The sequence below is a fragment of the Gnatocerus cornutus genome, chromosome 7 (assembly GCF_029298725.1).
Source record: "Gnatocerus cornutus isolate USDA-ARS CGAHR chromosome 7, icGnaCorn1.1, whole genome shotgun sequence".
Lineage (NCBI taxonomy): Eukaryota > Metazoa > Arthropoda > Insecta > Coleoptera > Tenebrionidae > Gnatocerus > Gnatocerus cornutus.
In genome coordinates this window covers 12947545-12964392 of record NC_142239.1, presented here as the reverse complement: position 1 = coordinate 12964392, position 16848 = coordinate 12947545, and the positions used below count along the sequence as shown (strand labels likewise).

General features: G+C 32.6%; 1 protein-coding gene across 1 annotated transcript; it reads right to left on the bottom strand.

Moving 5' to 3' along the window:
* Positions 1-3644: 3644 nt before the first annotated feature.
* LOC148171135 (uncharacterized) lies at positions 3645-9355 on the bottom strand. The gene is made up of 6 exons (XM_088042292.1): positions 9140-9355; positions 8596-9092; positions 8448-8549; positions 8299-8401; positions 8098-8256; positions 3645-3788 (listed from the first exon to the last, which is right to left on the bottom strand). The coding sequence occupies exons 1-6, from the start codon at positions 9353-9355 to the stop codon at positions 3645-3647; spliced, it is 1221 nt and encodes a 406-aa protein (XP_087898418.1).
* Positions 9356-16848: the final 7493 nt, after the last annotated feature.

The window sequence follows — 16848 nt, the reverse complement described above, 5'->3', positions numbered from 1 at the left end:
CAATGGACAGATACAAGGACCCGGAGGATTTTACATAATTCCGTGGAAAAACGGACGTTTTGGTATAATTAGACTACAACACATGCAGATTTCACCTTGAGCTTTCAGCACGATTTCAAAAATGTACGATCCTTCCGTGTTGAGTAAAATGATCGCTGAGTCAACCTTACCAATAATTACTGCCTTTGTGTAACCCCGATGCAGCTAGTAATTGCACCTTCTTGATTTTCCTTGCTTGTGGTTGTTATAAATTTGTAATTTCAATTATTGATTAGGTTCGTAATCAATTATGGTATCAAAGCGCCTGACTTTTGTCATCCCTACCAGTCTGCATAAGAAAAATTGCGGTCTGATAACTTATACTTAACCGGTACGGGAAAAAGCTCGCACGTCTTTGAAAATCTTCCCAAAGTCTAATTTACAAGTTATCAACATTTTCTCAAGTGGTTTTATTACCTTCTGGTTCAAGTTTAAGTAGTTTTGATTGATTCTGTTTGAGTATCCCAAAGGAAAAAAAAGTCGCCCGAAATTTTGGACTACTACTCAAAAATAATCTTCGATTTTCTTCATTCTTCGAATTTATGTGGCTTTTTAAGAATTCGCATTGGTACCAACATCTCGAAAAATACCGAAAAGTGTGAAAACCGTCACAGATTTTTACTCAAGTAAGTTATTCAGTTGAGTTTGTCAAATTTTGTTCTAGAATGCAATTCGACATGTTAAGAACGAAGTGTGCAAGAATTTATCCTAAATCGCCAAATCGAAAGATCTGGAAGTCTGCTGTTGGGTGTTGAGACCTAAGAGTCTTTGGAGGACTTATTGTAAATAGCAGATTTTTTTTTGAGGTAGGTGACTAATTTTTTTGTATGCATTACTTTTTTCTTCATTTATTTATTTTTATTTTTATTAAATTTTTTGTTTTCTTTACCAATCGATAATGATTGGTCTTCATTGTTATCGATCCAGTTTCTACCCTCCATTTTAATCTTCTTCAAATATATTAAACACGTTCCAGACACTCTGAATTTCCTTTTCAATGTGCTAAAGCAGGGATACAAAAGCTGATCAAGACACGAAATCAAGAAAAAGTGGAAGAATCCAAATTTTTGGACCGCAAAAGCATCAGTTTTTCACATTGACAAAAAGATAAGAAAATCGATTTTATTTGTACCTCTGTTCGGGGGAGTTTGTAGCAGCGCCCTAGTAGTAATGGCGATTTTACCCTTTTTCATCGCAGAGCTTCATCTACCGAGTGTTTGTTGGATACCAAGAAAAAAAGTTTCGATTGCTACGTTCATTTTTGTGTATATCTTCCATTGCGTTTTTTTGGAGGAATTGCTTTTATTCGGACGAATTGTTGACACTTTCTTCGTATTTATATGCACCGGCTTGGAAGACCAGTTGAACCTGATTAGAGAAACACTGAAGAAAACTCAAATTGGTATCAATGCCTCAAAGAAGTTCGAAAAGTGGTGTTTAGGAACATTCAAGAAGTGTGCCAGTCATCACTATTTTATACTCAAGTAGGTACGATGTATTCTACAAGGAAAAATTAGTAACATATTTTTTAAGGATTCACCAAAAAGTAAGCAAAATTTATTTCATCAGCTTCATCTTTCAGTATTTCATCAACATTACTGGAATGTCTATGCAGTTCTACATGCTAGGGACAAAGTATGCAAGTATTCTTCTAATGTTATCACTAAATTAAATTTTCCTAGTTCTTTAGACACGCTCCATGTTATCAAAGCCTTTGGGTACATCGCCACGGTAGGTACAAATTAGTTTGGCCCCCAAAAATTACTTTCAGTTTCAGGCTGAAAATTTAGCAAACGAAATCTACAACAATGATTGGTACAACTTTAAAATTGAAAAATTTGTTCTTTTTTGGTTGATGAAAGCACAGGAGCGGTTGGAGATGTCTGCTGAAGGACTTGTTGTGGTCAACAGAAATATTTTTCTTCAGGTGGGTGTGAATTTTTTGTACACATGACTAATAAAAAGTGTTTCAGATACCGAGAATTTCGTTCTCAATATGCACATTGTTAAACTGAATTTGGATGTGGAACTTGCATTTTTAACAGTTATTTATAATTATGATCCACAATTTTCATATAAACTAGTACACCTAACTTCAGGTCTGATTGTAGTCCTTCATAATTCTCTTAAAGTTGTAGTGGTACAAAATAAAACTGAGTTCATATGTTTTGGTAATTTTTTTATTCAGAAATTTTTGAATTTTGAGGTCCCCGGTTGTACAGAATTTTATTAAACCAAATTTGAGAAAACTACGACTTTTGATTTGTTTATTAAATAGTAATGTAAACAGCAAAAAAAAATTATTTTTTCGATAAACTTCAGTATTTATGCCCTTTGTTGTCCGATTCATTTACCTCCACCTAACTCATTCTGGCACCCTTAAAGTGGCAGAAAGCTCGTTTTTGCCTCGATTAGCTTACAATTCTCTCCCCGTATCAGATTCTAACAAGTTCAGAAGTAAAAGCCACGTAATACGGGCAATTATGTGTGTTGGAGTAAAGTCGTTATGTAACATCACACCACAGTTACCTACACAAGAACTTCATTTGACTAGAAATAATGTTCTATATCTCGGTTATTCCGGCAGATGACCTGTGAACTAGCAGACATTTAACTTCTTTATCTGTAACGTACCAGATTCCTCTGCTTTTTGCTACTTAATAACATAAATTACAAGGGTAATTTAAGTTAGTGGCGTACATTGTTTGGCGCTACTAAATGAGTTATTAGCACCGGCTTACCGCAAAGTTAACGACCCTTTCTAGGTACGTAGAGATTAGACTATCCACGTACTGTTTTTGCAAACATTTTTCTAAATATGGAGATGATTGTAGTGGTGAAAATGCTTATTTAAAAACCACAACAAAAGGGAATATTACACATAAAGAAAGCCCGAGCGGAAAATTGGGATATATTTTCTAGATTATCTTTACAAGACGCTTGGCTGGAGGCGGGAAAATATTAACATCTTCTTTTTTTTTAATTTAAGATATAGAAAGCATGCGGAATCAACAAAAAGTGATTTTATACTTGGAGGAAAACTGGGAGAGGGGCGAAAAATCGATTCACGTCTTTGAACCGTTGAAAGGACTCTTGGGACGCTGTATAGACAACGTTCCTAGGAAAGTGGACACATTCGTAATAAAATCGAGGTGTAATTTGTATTCTTAACCTCCACACGAATGAAGTGGTGTGTCAATAAAATTTCACAATAGCTCTCGGTACAAGATTTTCGCATTCGCCTCCCGTAAATTTGATTTTTTCAATTCCATTTCGCTCGCCTAAATCACATCTATTTTTATACAATCCCACTACTTTTATTACGAAATATAGTATTACGTGACTAATTTAAAGCCCCCCAGTGACTTTTATCGCATTTCCATACGTAAAATACACCGATCCGGTCCTGCTCCCTGTCTCCATAAATCCGCCCTCAGTTCGCAATTCACGTACTCTAACGAGAGCCCCCATAAAATCGCGTTGCATCTAAACAAATAAAACTCTGTTACTTAATCCCACGTAGACTACAATAGGAAAAAAATTGCTTCATAAGAGAGGCAATAATCTTACAAGACCCGGGAGGTTTCCCGTCGTTTAAAGAATTGCTATTCAGATTGCCTCTCCTCTTCTTTCGAGTATCCCTTCGAGCGTTCTTTTGACATATTTCTGCTGCATATCATCATTCGCGTGTTGAGCCAATGATCTTCCTGCTGTTCGTAATATTTTATTGAACAGTCCGTTTGTTGGAACTGAGAATGAATTGCCGAGTCTAGACGGAGCAAATTGACATGTGGGTCAACTATAATAAATGTTTATGTTTGAATTGATAACGCCGTGTCACGGAAAACTGGAAAACTGGGGAATTTTAACAGCGAAAATATGCAAGTTACAATAATGATATGGAATAGATTTAGATGTTCAAATAATGAAGTCTTCAGCTCCTCCAGTGTCACATTTTCAGTTCAGCGATTAGCCACAATTAACAAACAAGTTAATGATTGTGGTTTTCCAAAGCAGCTTAAAAATAACAAATTTTAACAAAAAAGGAGGAAATTCTGAAATGAAAATTTCTAAGATTTGTATCCATAATTTTGCAATTAAACACGTCAAAAGAATGTTGATTTCTTAAATTTATTCCAATTTGAATTTGAAATCTACATATAAACTAATAGTAAAAAGGGGAAAAAAAATTTTAAATCTAGAGAATTCGATTTAAAATTTCAACTTTAAACTTTCCACTGTCACACCTTCTTTAGTCGTTTGGATATTTGTGTCACTTATATTTTGTGAAACGCCCATCATTATTAAATAATTTATCACGTCGCAAAAAACATTTTTTGTGTCCAAACGGACGGAATTTCACTCCTAAACCCTCGTCAAGCACACATTTTTTTCTATTAATTTTCCTTTCTAGCTAGTAATTACTAATTAATAAAATATCAACAGAAATTTACTACATTCTAAGGAAAACATTACCTTCGCCCACGAAATAAATTACAGCCACCTTAAAACAACAATTTTTTAAAACCAGAATTTGAATGAAATGCGGTTATGGTCCCGGCAAAAAACGGAGTTTATCTCGTATGTTGTTGCAACTGCTGGACGGTGGTCAATGTGGTTTTTTCGGGATACATTTCCAGGAATTTGGAGAGGAGGTTAAAGTTCAAACAAAGTTGCGGGGAAAATGTTTTGGATAATATTGTAATGGATGTTTCAAACATTTTTAAAAATGCTTCAGCTCTTATTAAATAAAAATTCCGTAAAAGGAATACGCATCAGTCTTTTTCTTAATAATTAAAATTCCTAAGAGCACATATTAACTATTCTCCTAGCAATTCGAATTTGCAGTCAGACACTGCCGTTGACTTTATTAAAAATACACAAGTTAGATCTAGTTTCCAAGTAAAAGTCTTCAGTTATGTCTGTGTTGACGAGAATATTTTATAAGTTGAAAAACATGCAAGAGGCGAAATTAGATTTTTCGCTTCTTTTATTAACTCTTCAAACATTCGAGATGCATTTCAATTTCGTCCCGAATTTACATATAATCAAAAGGAAACCTGCGAACATGTAGAGATTATCCGAATTCAATTACAAGTATTTTTACAAGAAATTCCTGAACTCTCGCCAGATGTGGCCACGACTGTTTACATTGTAGTTAACACTTTACCAATCGAGAGCCCAATAAAGTAACTTTACCAATAAATTTTAAATTAATTGAGAAACGACGCGTCGTGACGCCACCGGTGCGGCTTAATTTTAAATGTTTGCATATGTTGAAGGACGCTGTTGATTTTACCCGTTTTGCTATATTTATCCAGAACGTGGTCGTGTTAATATTTTAATTACACCTTCTCTTAATTATACGAATATCGAACTCTTCCATTTTCGAATTATCCGCATTACGTTGATTAGATTCAAACTCTCTGAACTTTTTTTGCTCTTGCACTGGATACTCTACTAATTAAGTTAATTAATTTTTTCTGTTTATTTTCGGAAGAAAATTGGTGGTTTTGGCAGCTGTCTACTTCAGATATTAAGTACCATAGTTTTAGTATATTCAAATATTGTATTTATTAGGTTTGGGCCAAGTTTTGGGTGGAACAGATGGTCTGGAATAGCCGCAAAATACCAAGCGATAAACAGATATATTTTACAAAGACCCAAAATTGTGTTTTGCGTAAATTACAATCCTTTGTGGAGGTCTTTTCATCCATGTACGTAGTGAAATTAACAGTTGGAGAGCTAGATAAATGTGTTCTATTTCAAGACAAAGAAAGCTTTTCACTACTCAGACAGGTTCTAATTTGGAAGAATATTGCAGGTACGAGCTTGAGCTAAATTATTTAATTAAATTTAGAATTTATAATTAATTACTAGAATCTATTTTAATGAATTAACATTGGAAAATTTCACAACGTATCGTTTATTTTTCTCATCGTTATTGACGACGAAAGTTGCGAGCTTTTATAACATAATCATCTATGCACATGATCAATAAGCTCAATTATGCATTTGTAAAATTATAGATTCGCAAGGTACTAAAGATGCAATTATTTTTTTCAACGGGGTAGTATTACGTGGTAAAATAAGGACAGCTATTTGTGGCAAGAATGACTCAGAGATTGTTTTTGTATCGCTTATTCCAGTAGGTAAATTAAATATCTTGTTTTATTTTCAATCTAATTTATCGGCGATTTGCTTGCTTTCCAAGTTTCTTATTTTTTTAGTAGATATGTTCTTAATACAAAATAGGGAAAAGGGGGAAAAACACGAAATTTTAAGTTTGAACTGTATTTAAATAAACAACATAACAATCTTCAAACGACATGTAAATTCATTTTACAACAAATAGTGACATTATATTATTGATTGCATTATAACTAAATATTTATAAATAATCTAACAGTACTTTTGTAAAAATGTAAAGAATATTATAAGATCCAATAATAAATAATGCTAAAAAATGAATGTTTGTTCTCATCTTGTTACAATTTAGTCGAATTTATTTTAAAAGTGCACAAATCGAAAAGGCAACTCTCGGTACCTGAAACACAACATTTTTTCTATTGTACAACAAAATACTTCTATTTAAAAATAAAAAACGGAGAAATTCGATAAATTCAAATTACTTTATCGCCGACCGTCTAGAAAGCGATGGATCACCATAGTGATTGCGGAAGTAAACATTCACTTTATCATCCCAGTACAATCAAAATTTTTATCAGCTGCAAATTCATAATTTTTTAAGATCTGAAGATGAATCTAAAGAATGATGGAAAAATTGAACTGTAAACAACATTGTAATACAACATGGTTTTGGAGTGGTGCTCAAAAAACGTATTTTCTCCTAACTACACCTGTAGACGGTTGACGATAAAATTTTCATGCACCACGTCAGTACCTAAAGGGTTTTTATCGAACTCGCCTCTCTGACTTGTTCGATAAAGAATCACTTTACTGACTTGGTCTATAAATAACTATTATCTACGATCGTTTCGATACGACAAGTAAGTTGTCAAATTTAATATACTATGGGCCCGATTTCATGTTGACTTGCGGGATTGCAAACCAGAGTTGTGCCTTAGCAACCCCAATCAAACTGATGCTACCTTAGCAACTGCGTCAACGCAAATTTGCGCCACTGACTTGAAATGTTAATATTCGATGGCCCGGAAATTTTTAGTTAACTTTTTTTAATTACTTAATTTAAAATTGAAGAACAATCGTAGATAAAACGTTGTAAGGTATCTGATTTAAAACTGAATTTTTCTTGAACCAAACAGGCAGACAACGCAAATTTGTGTTTTATCACAGAGAGTTTTGGCGTCGCGACGCTTTAAACATGTAAGTTTTGGCGATTTGTGAGGGCTTGTGGAAATAATTGCAATTTTTTTTATGACAATATAAATAATAAAAAAACGTTTTTTTCTCAACTTTTAAACACATTTTGGATTTGATTTAAAATAAAAAATAAGATATTTATATCGAAAAAAATTTTAATTCGCGAGTGCTTCCACAAAAACTCAAAAAATTCTAAACATACAATTTTTAGGCGTCGCGACGTCAAACTAACGATGGCATAAACAAATTTTTGCGTCAGATTCTGAAGCTTGATCATCTATAAGCGTCTGTAAGTTTGCAAATTTTTATCTTCGAAATTTAAGACGATTTTGGGGGTGTTCATAAGTGTTGCTGGCTTTTACAAGATGGCCCAATTTCAAGTCCTAATATCTTTGCTATTTTTAAACGGATTTTAATAAAATTTAAGATTATTAAATTGTGAGGCTTAATAATTTGACATTAATTAAACTTTTTAACGTTAAAAATGCAGATTTTGTTAAGTTAAAAAAATATATTCGTGCAGATTTCTCCAATTCCAACCGTTGAATCGATTTTGCTGCGATTATAGAAAAAATCTTCTAGTGCAAAGAACACTTCCATTACGCAATTTGTTGCAAAAATGACTATTTAAAACTACTAAAATCAATGAATAGTAGTTAACAAATCTAATTTTGAATAAACTAAATATCAGGGAATAAAAAACGAGTCACTCACCTGAAGAATAATATTTCTGTTGACTACAAAAAGCCCTCCAGCTGACATCTCCAACGGCTCCTGCGCCTTCATTAACCAAAACAGAACAAATTTCGGAATTTTTCGGTTGCTAGCATTATACCAATCGAAATTATATATTTCGTTCCCCAAATTTTCAGCCTAAAATTCAAAGTAATTTTTCAACAAACAGACAAATTTTACCTCAATTTCAATGTTGCTCGGCGGAATAGAATTCACAGATTCCAGTATCATTATGGTGCATATATACCCAATGGATTTAATACGATGCGCCACATCCAAAAAACTATATTTAGATAATTTAGTGAAAATCTTAAATATTTCGTACATACTTTGTCCCTAACATGTAGAATTGCATCGAGTTCGCAACAACATTGACGATAAATTGTAGAATAAAGTAAATTGAGTAGACCTTGCTAATTTTTTGGTGCATTCTAAAACAGAACTTTACAATGTTTTTACTTGGAGCACATCACTCACTTCAATAAAAAACTGTGATGGTTGACACACTCTGTGAATTTTTCTAAAAACTTCTTCTGGGATTCTTCCGACGGGTTGGCACCAATGCGGATTCCTTCAAGCGTTTCTCTAATAAGTTTGAGTTGGATTTCTAAATCCGTGCATATGAACAAGAAAAAACCATCAGTTACTCTTGACAGTATTATCAACTCGCACAAAAATACGCACTGCAGGATGTACACAAAAACAAAGACGATGGTGTTGTTTTCGGGTGTCCAACAAGAAGTCGGTAGCTTAATTTCCTCCAAAAAAAACGGCGAAATCAGAAAAACCGCCACACTGGCATTGGAGATTACCCATAACGAACTTATAAATAAGATTGATATTCTTATTTTCTCATTAATGGGAGAGATCGACGCTTCACTTAATTTGTCGTATTTCCAGAACTTCGACCGATCGCTGATGATTTCTTCAATTTCTTTGGGGTACAAAAATAGGGTCAGTTTTCGCATAAATACCTAAAAACACACCAGTGAAATTTGAACCAAAACGTGATAAACAGTACCTGTCCATACGTGGCTAAAGCTTCCAACACCTCACAAAATTCAAACACGTCATCACGCGTGTAAGATAAATTAATGATGATCATAGCATAATGAATAAAAAACAGTGGCATTGAAACGTACTTGAAGAGAAATTTTAGGAAAACATGCGAGTTTTGTCGCAGACCGCTTAAGCTGTAAAGTTTCACGACGTAATCGAAGTAGTTTTTCTCGTTCATTTTTCCCACTCTTATGGATGACGGAAGTCGTGAGCTTTTATACATTCTCTGTTATGCACATGATCAATAAGTCCAAGCATGAATATCTAAAATTATAGGTAAGGCAGCTCAGGAAGATACAATTATTTTTTTGTAACGATTATTCTCCCGGAAGCGGCATACATTTTTAAATTCGGGATTTCTGCCATTTCTAATAGTTGCAAGTTTTAAATTAATATTATTTTTTTTCAAATTTACTGATAAACTAATTTAAAAGGCAGTTTGAAATTGCATAATTTAATCGTCTCAAACTTGTCTTGACTAATTCCTTCAGTCCTTCAGAAAAAAAATTACAGACCCGAATTGGAAAATGTCTAGTGTAAAGTAATTTTTCAAAAATGAAAAATTAGGAGAACACTTCGAATTTAATAAAATATGAACAGCAATGGAAATAGTTTTTCTCGTGCATTTTCCTACTCTTATTGACGACAGAAGTCGCGAGCTTTCATTACATACTCAGTTATGTACATGATCAATAAGCATAATAATCATGCATTTCTAAAATTACAGGCAAGGGAGGGATGAAAGATAGAATTATTTTCTATTTGCAACCGGGCAGCATTACGTGGTAATGTGAGGACTCCCCGGAAGCGTCATGCATAATAAAAAATTAAAAAATTGGATCTTGTCCAATGTTATTTCTGAAATTATTTTCAAATCACCCTAAAATAATCACACTGCTTTCTTAAACCTGTGAATTTACTTCCTAAACGTGTGTTATTTAAAAATTGAAATTTCAACTTGATATACTAAAAGTAGAAACAAAAATTAAAACGATTCGCCGAATAGTCTTAGCATAAACAACAACCATTTTAGCTACTGAAATTTTAGAGCGGAAAATTCTAATTATCAAGACTAGACTGTCACATTAGGAATTTAATAATAAATTATAATATAATATAACTTATTCAGAAGACAAATTTACAGATAATGTAAAAGTTGGAACAACTGGTGGCAATAAGAAATAATTGACAATGCACGTACATCAAAATTTATTGCATAACATATCTCACCATAATTTGTTGATATTTGCCTATAATATAAAACAATAATAAGCATGTTTTTACAAAAATAGTAGAACCTACAAGTGTAAAAATAAAATTGTAGTGGTTTTCAGTTTTGTATCCAGTTTTTATCTTATTAGAAGTGAACATATTGAAAAAGAAATTTTAGGTATCTGAAACAAATTCAAATCAGTTGCATTTGAAATATTTAGAAAAGCAAAACAAAGTGGAAGGTGGAAGAACCATTAAAAAAATAATAAAAAGAAAATCTATTCACCTGAATAATAATATTTCTGTTGATTATAAAAAGTCCCCCAGCACTCATTTGTACTGGTTCCTGTACCTTCATCAACCAAAACAGAACAAATTTTGGAATTCCCATCTTGTCAGCATTGTACCAATCAAAACTATAAATCTCGTTTGCTAAATTTTCAGCCTAGGAAACAAAGTGAGTGGTTTTGAATATATTCCACCAACTTTACCTCAATTTCAATGTTGCTCGGCGGAATAAAGGCAAAAAAGTCCATTACTATTAGAAGACCAATACAAAAGAGAGCTTTGATCATTTGTGGAGTATCTTGAGAACTATTTTTCTATTTATTCATAATATTGTCTAATCACTTACATACTTCAGGCTCAACATGTAGAACTGCATGGAAACTCCAAGCACATTGAGAAGAAATTGTAGAATAAAATTAATAGAATAAATCTTGCCAAGTTTTTGGTGCATCCTGAAATTTAACATTTACTAACTTTTCTTACTTAATGTACATAACTTACTTGAGTATAAAACTGTGATGGTTGACACACTCTTTCAGTTTTTGTAAACACTTCTTTTGGAATTTTTCCGACGTGTTGGCACCAATGCGAAGTGCCTTCAGAGTTTCTCTAATAAGTTCCAATTGGACTTCCAATTCCGTGCATATAAACACGAAGAAACTGACAGTTATTGTTAACAATAAAGTCACTTCTGAAGAAAATACCCACTGCATGACATAAACTAAAATATGAACAATCCTGTTGTTCTCTGGTGTCCAACAAGAGATCGGTAGACTCATTTCTTCCACGAACATGGGTGCAGTCAATATTGCTAAGACAGTAATATTAGTAACCCCCACAAACAAACGAATAAGTAAAACTGATTTTCCTATTTTGTTCTTGATACGAGAACTAGCTGCATTATTGAAAGATTCGTAGTTCCAAAACTTCGACCGATTTTTTATGACTTCTTCAATTTCTTCGGGGTATAAAAACAGCGTCAGTTTTTGCAAAAGTAACTAAAATTGGACAGGGTAAACAGAAACCATAAGAGAGTGATCACTACCTGACTAGCTATTGCTAAAGATTCCATTACCTCGCAAAATTCAAACACGTTATTATTCTTGTAACTGAAATTCATGATGATCATCGAAAGCTGCACAAACAACAGAGGAATTAAAATGTACTTTGAGAAAATTTTTAATAAAGAGTGAGAGTTATGGCTCAGACCGCTTAAGCTGTACAGCTGAACGACGTAATTGAAGTAGTTTTTTTCGTTCATTTTTCACACTGTACTGGGAGGAATAACAGAAATCCCGAGCTTTTATAACTACGTATTCGCATGATCAATAAGAACATTTTATTTATTATTAATTTATTAAATTATAGGCGAGGACGGTAAAGAAGGTGTAATTATCTGAGTTTTACTTTGTAAAATGGGGACAGTTATTTGTGGCAAAAATGACTCAGCAATTATAAATTTTTAAAATCGAGGATTTGTGCCAGTTTTAATTTTTCGAAGACATTTTCGTATCCAGTCTTTGTTCAAATGTGGAAATTTGGACAATTTTAAGTTCGAAATTCTCTCAAAAGTGTGGTAAATAATTTTTGAAAATTTTCTAAGGTGAGAGATAATTAAAATTAATAAAATATGGTATGGAGAAGAAAATTGTAACTTTACAATGATTGATGAAAAAAATTTAGAGAAGAGGTAAAAGTTAAATTTATTGCACAACAAATTACAACTTTATTTATCTGTCTAAAATTACAAAAATAGTTATTTGTGTACCAAAGCCAAAAAGTGTTTCTTTTATGGCCGAGGCAATAACCGAGGGCAAAATGGCACTTTTTGGTGGTGATACACAGAAGATTTTAGGCAAATTAAAGCAAGATAATTAATTTTTATTTATGATTTATTGATGTAATCATTTATAACAACTGATTAATTGTAACTATTTATTAATCTTTCAGAAAAGTTTATAATTTCTTTATTTACATCTGTAATTTCGGCATGAAAAGCTTCTCAATTTGTGTAAATCAGTTTTGCAGCAGCACTGCTAGATATGTTTATTTCCAATAATTCAACACGACTTTGTTGCACTTTACAGCAGTTGTCGATATAATTTTTCCCAAATAATAAAAAAATTGGATGTACCTAATGCCGGGATCATGATGTAATTTAAAAAATTGACGATAGATGACGTAACCTTAGCACAGACAAAATTGATAGCGACTAGAAAACAGTCATTTTTCGTCCGCATTTGAGATTTGAAAAACTGAAAAAGTCTTAGTCAAGATCATCTTAAAAAAATATTTTTACTTGGTAAAACTGACGGTCTAAAAGTTTGGTTTCTTCCACTTCTGAATTCATGTCCTGACTAGTTTCTATTCTAACAATTATTGTAAATCTTTTTTGCCTTACATCATGTTGAAAACGAAAATCTGGAAATCTGTAACACATTTTATTTGATGTACGTACAAAATATTGAAACATGAATAACTAAATGGAAGGCAGAAATGGAAACAATAACGGTGAAGACTAATGATTGATTGGTGAATAAGTCTACCATTTTACCAAAACGTGCAAAATAGTAATTTACTCAACGTGCGAGCCAAGTGGATTGTTTGCTCATGAGGCGAAGCAAGTGCGCAGTACACGCTTTTTTCTAATTTGGCTAAAACCGAAAATTCCTACTATTGTTTGGTAAAACTACAAAACGAGAAAATTTAATCTAAATCAGAAATGAGGGAAATTAAAGTTATTTGGATACCAAGCAATGACAGAAATGTAAAAAAAATGAGTCACCAACCTGGGAAAAAATATTTTTCTTATCACAAAACATCCTTCAGGAGCCAACGTCGGCTTCATTATAGTTTTGATATTCTATTTCATACTTCATTCTCAAGATGTAAAACTGCATGGGAATTTTAGTAATGTTGATGTAAATTTGTCATATTTTGCCGACAGTTTGGCGCATTCTAAAACAAAATTTAACAAACTTCGAACTTACTTGGAGGAAGATCTGTGTTGGCACACTCTTTTCCTTGGTCTTGGTATCAATGGTACCCAGTAGTTGTTTCTTGGTGTCCAAGAAGAATTTGGCAGATTATTTTTCTCCATAAAAATCGATAAGTACAAACATCATCACAATCAGCTTCACCGCACAGAACAAACCAATAATGAAGAATGATCTTATTTTATTAATTCTTTATGTGTCTCCAAATTTGATTTCTGATGATGACTTTAACTTTAGGGTACAAAACGCTGAAAATAGCTAAAATTGCATTACTTAAAATTGAACTAAGAAGAAAAAAATACCTGAGCAAATGTTGATAATAATGATTCCAAAATCTCCCAAAATTGAGCCACAGATACAATAAAATTAAATTAATGATCATCACCAACAGTGGGAATAAAAGAGAATTTCCTTCTCGAACCGAGAAGGTTTAAAAAATCGAGGTAGTTGAGCGCGTGCATTCTTTAAACTGGCATCGATGACAAAAGTCCCGAGTTTTAATATCGAATTAATTATGCATATAATCAATAATTGTAATAATAAATGTATGCAACCACAAGAAAGAAAATCCAAGAAGGTGCAATTATTTACACAAAGGCAGTAATTATTGTGAGGTGGACTCAACGATTATTCTCCCCTACCCGGAAGGATCATCCTGAAGTTTTAATATCGTGTTGAATAGTCAGGCTACAATCTGCATATGTTGTATTGTAATTACACCAAAGCGCCCGTTTTCTTTGCATGCAGAACACGTAGAAAATCTTCAGTTGCCATTATGCTAAAGTACCTACATTTTGCATCGATGATATTTCATTTTGCAAAGTGTAAGATAAATAGTCGCGTAATAAAAATGTGAGAGTGGAACACGAAAATCTTCACTCAGGTAATTGTATGTGACGTCCCATAAAGGTAACAGTCACAGAAGCGAGAAATTCCGTCTTAAATTTCACGTAAACTCCCGCTTTAATGTAAATAAAACAGACGATTTATCCGCATTTATCACGGTAGAGCAATAAAACCGAAAAGGAAAGAGGATAAAGGTACGTTTGTCTAGCTAATCTTTATTTAAACAGTAATGATTCACTACGCACTGTAAGCTGTGATTATTATTGATTAACCGAGTCGCGGACAAAGAAAGTTCATCATTAATTAATTTGAGGAAAAATGCAACCGTACAAAGGCATGCATCTTAAGATTTCGCAGCACAAGCAACAATGTCGTGAGTTCGTAATTAAGCCATTCCTAATTGAGTACTTAGTTAATGTCTCACGTAATGTCTGGATGAATATTTGAACTTCATTAGTTGTCTGCTTCGTTTCATGCGCAGTTATCGTTATCAAAAATGAGCCATTGCTGCTAATAATATTTGAGCTTCTGAAAACTGAATGTATCTAAACTCTGAATTTTAGAATCTTCGTTTATGAAAATTCAATCGATTCTTCTTTTTCTTTTACGTAGTCGCGTTTGTAAGTTCTCAACAAAAATTCAATTATGATTTTATGTTTTGCAGTTTTCAGTTTATTTCAAAATTGTCCTAATTAAATCCAAATTCTTAAAAATTCAATGAATTTCTAACTTTCTAAAAAATTAAAAAACTTGAAATTTTTGAATTTGGAGCTTTTTAAATTGGTCAGGATAAGAGGACTCTTGTGGATTTGTTTTCTATAATGAATCGAAATAATACAAAGGATTTAAAGAAGTCGAAAATCTCGAATAATTCTAGCTTTTCTTTATATTATTGTTCTTATTTCAAAAGTTCACAGAAGCTAAAGATTGTGAACATTTAAGTTAGAATTTTTAATTTTTAGGTCTCCAACTTTAAGAAATATGTAATTTGAAGAATTCAATGAATTGAAAGAAACCAAAAAATCCAAGGAATCTGAAGAATCCGAGGATTCCGAAGAATGGAAAGAGTCTTTGAAATTTTTAGTATTTTCATATTCTCTCAAGTTTCTAAAATGTTCAGAATTTAGGTTTTGAGATTAAAAAAATGGCAAGTAAACTTCAAGAATGTTTCGAGTTTCAAATATTAAGAAAGAAATCGAAGAAATTTGCACACGAAAGACTGCAAAAATTGCAAGAAAAAAATGCGAATGTGAAAAATATGAAGAATATAAGGGCTCTAAAAAATAAGGGATGTAAAGAACCTAGAGGATGAAAAATATTCAAGGAATTTAGAGCATTTAGAGAATCTGGAGAATCCAGCGAATGCTGATTAAAATAAGGAGTTCAAAGAATTCGAACAACACGAATCTAAAAATTTCAAAGGATCCAAAGACAAGAAGGCCTCAAAAAATGAAAATTAAAAAAAAAACACAAATGTTTCGATGAGATAACTGGAAAGATCAAAATTTAAGATAATTCGGAGAATCCTATAAAGAAATGGAATTAAAATAATCTAATTAATTTAAGAGCCAAAAATCCAAAAGAATCTTGAAAATTTAGTAAAATGTCATAATGTACGAAAAAGCAAAGAAGAGTAAAATACGAAGAACGAAAAAAGTCTGCAAAAATAAATAAAAAAAATGACAACGAAACTGGAGAATCGAAAGAACTTGATCTCGAAAATTTAACATCAGGAACAAACAATTCTAAGAATTTGGCTTTGAAAGAACTGATTTTTAAGATTGAAAAAAGGTGGAAAAAACAAAAATGTGGGAAGAAAAAAATTCTTAATTCAAACAGTTTTGTTGCCAATTTTCCAACAAAAAATCTCCAAAACTGTGCAGTTTTTGTTGCACCCTGTATCCTTAATATTCCCAACTCGGCAAACTCCCTTGACAAAGTGGTTAGATCTGGTAATGGCAGCCCTCGTCGTACTAAAAAACATCTAAGACTCCGAAATGCGTCCTAGTTTTAGCCCTCAACTTTATAATATAATTTTCAGTGAAGTTCTTGATTGAGTTGTACAAAACTCTGAAACTCGCCCATTTTGATTGAGTATCAGGTTTGTGTTCGGCGATCACTTTTTCCGACTTATCTGCCGTGATCGATGTCACTTTTTTAGTCGATTTCTTTCAGCACTTCTGCTTATCGATTTGAGTTGAAAATGGAGTTTCAACTGACGTTTAATTATGAGAGAACAATGAAAGTTAGTGGGGCATTCAAATGAAAACTTTTTGCGTTTGAGCAAAGTGGTTTCTTGTTGTTCATCAATCTCGTTAATAAAGACAAG

What these genes read in the sequence shown, in the direction of transcription:
- LOC148171135 (XM_088042292.1), bottom strand. Translation starts at nt 9,355, where the DNA reads ATGAACGAGAAAAACTACTTCGATTACGTCGTGAAACTTTACAGCTTA. An exon ending in CGAGCAACATTGAAATTGAG is followed by an intron (nt 8,257 to 8,298) that starts GTAAAATTTGTC and finishes TTTGAATTTTAG; the next exon opens with GCTGAAAATTTGGGGAACGA. An exon ending in ACAGAAATATTATTCTTCAG is followed by an intron (nt 3,789 to 8,097) that starts GTGAGTGACTCG and finishes ATTCATTCTCAG; the next exon opens with TTCCAACAAACGGACTGTTC.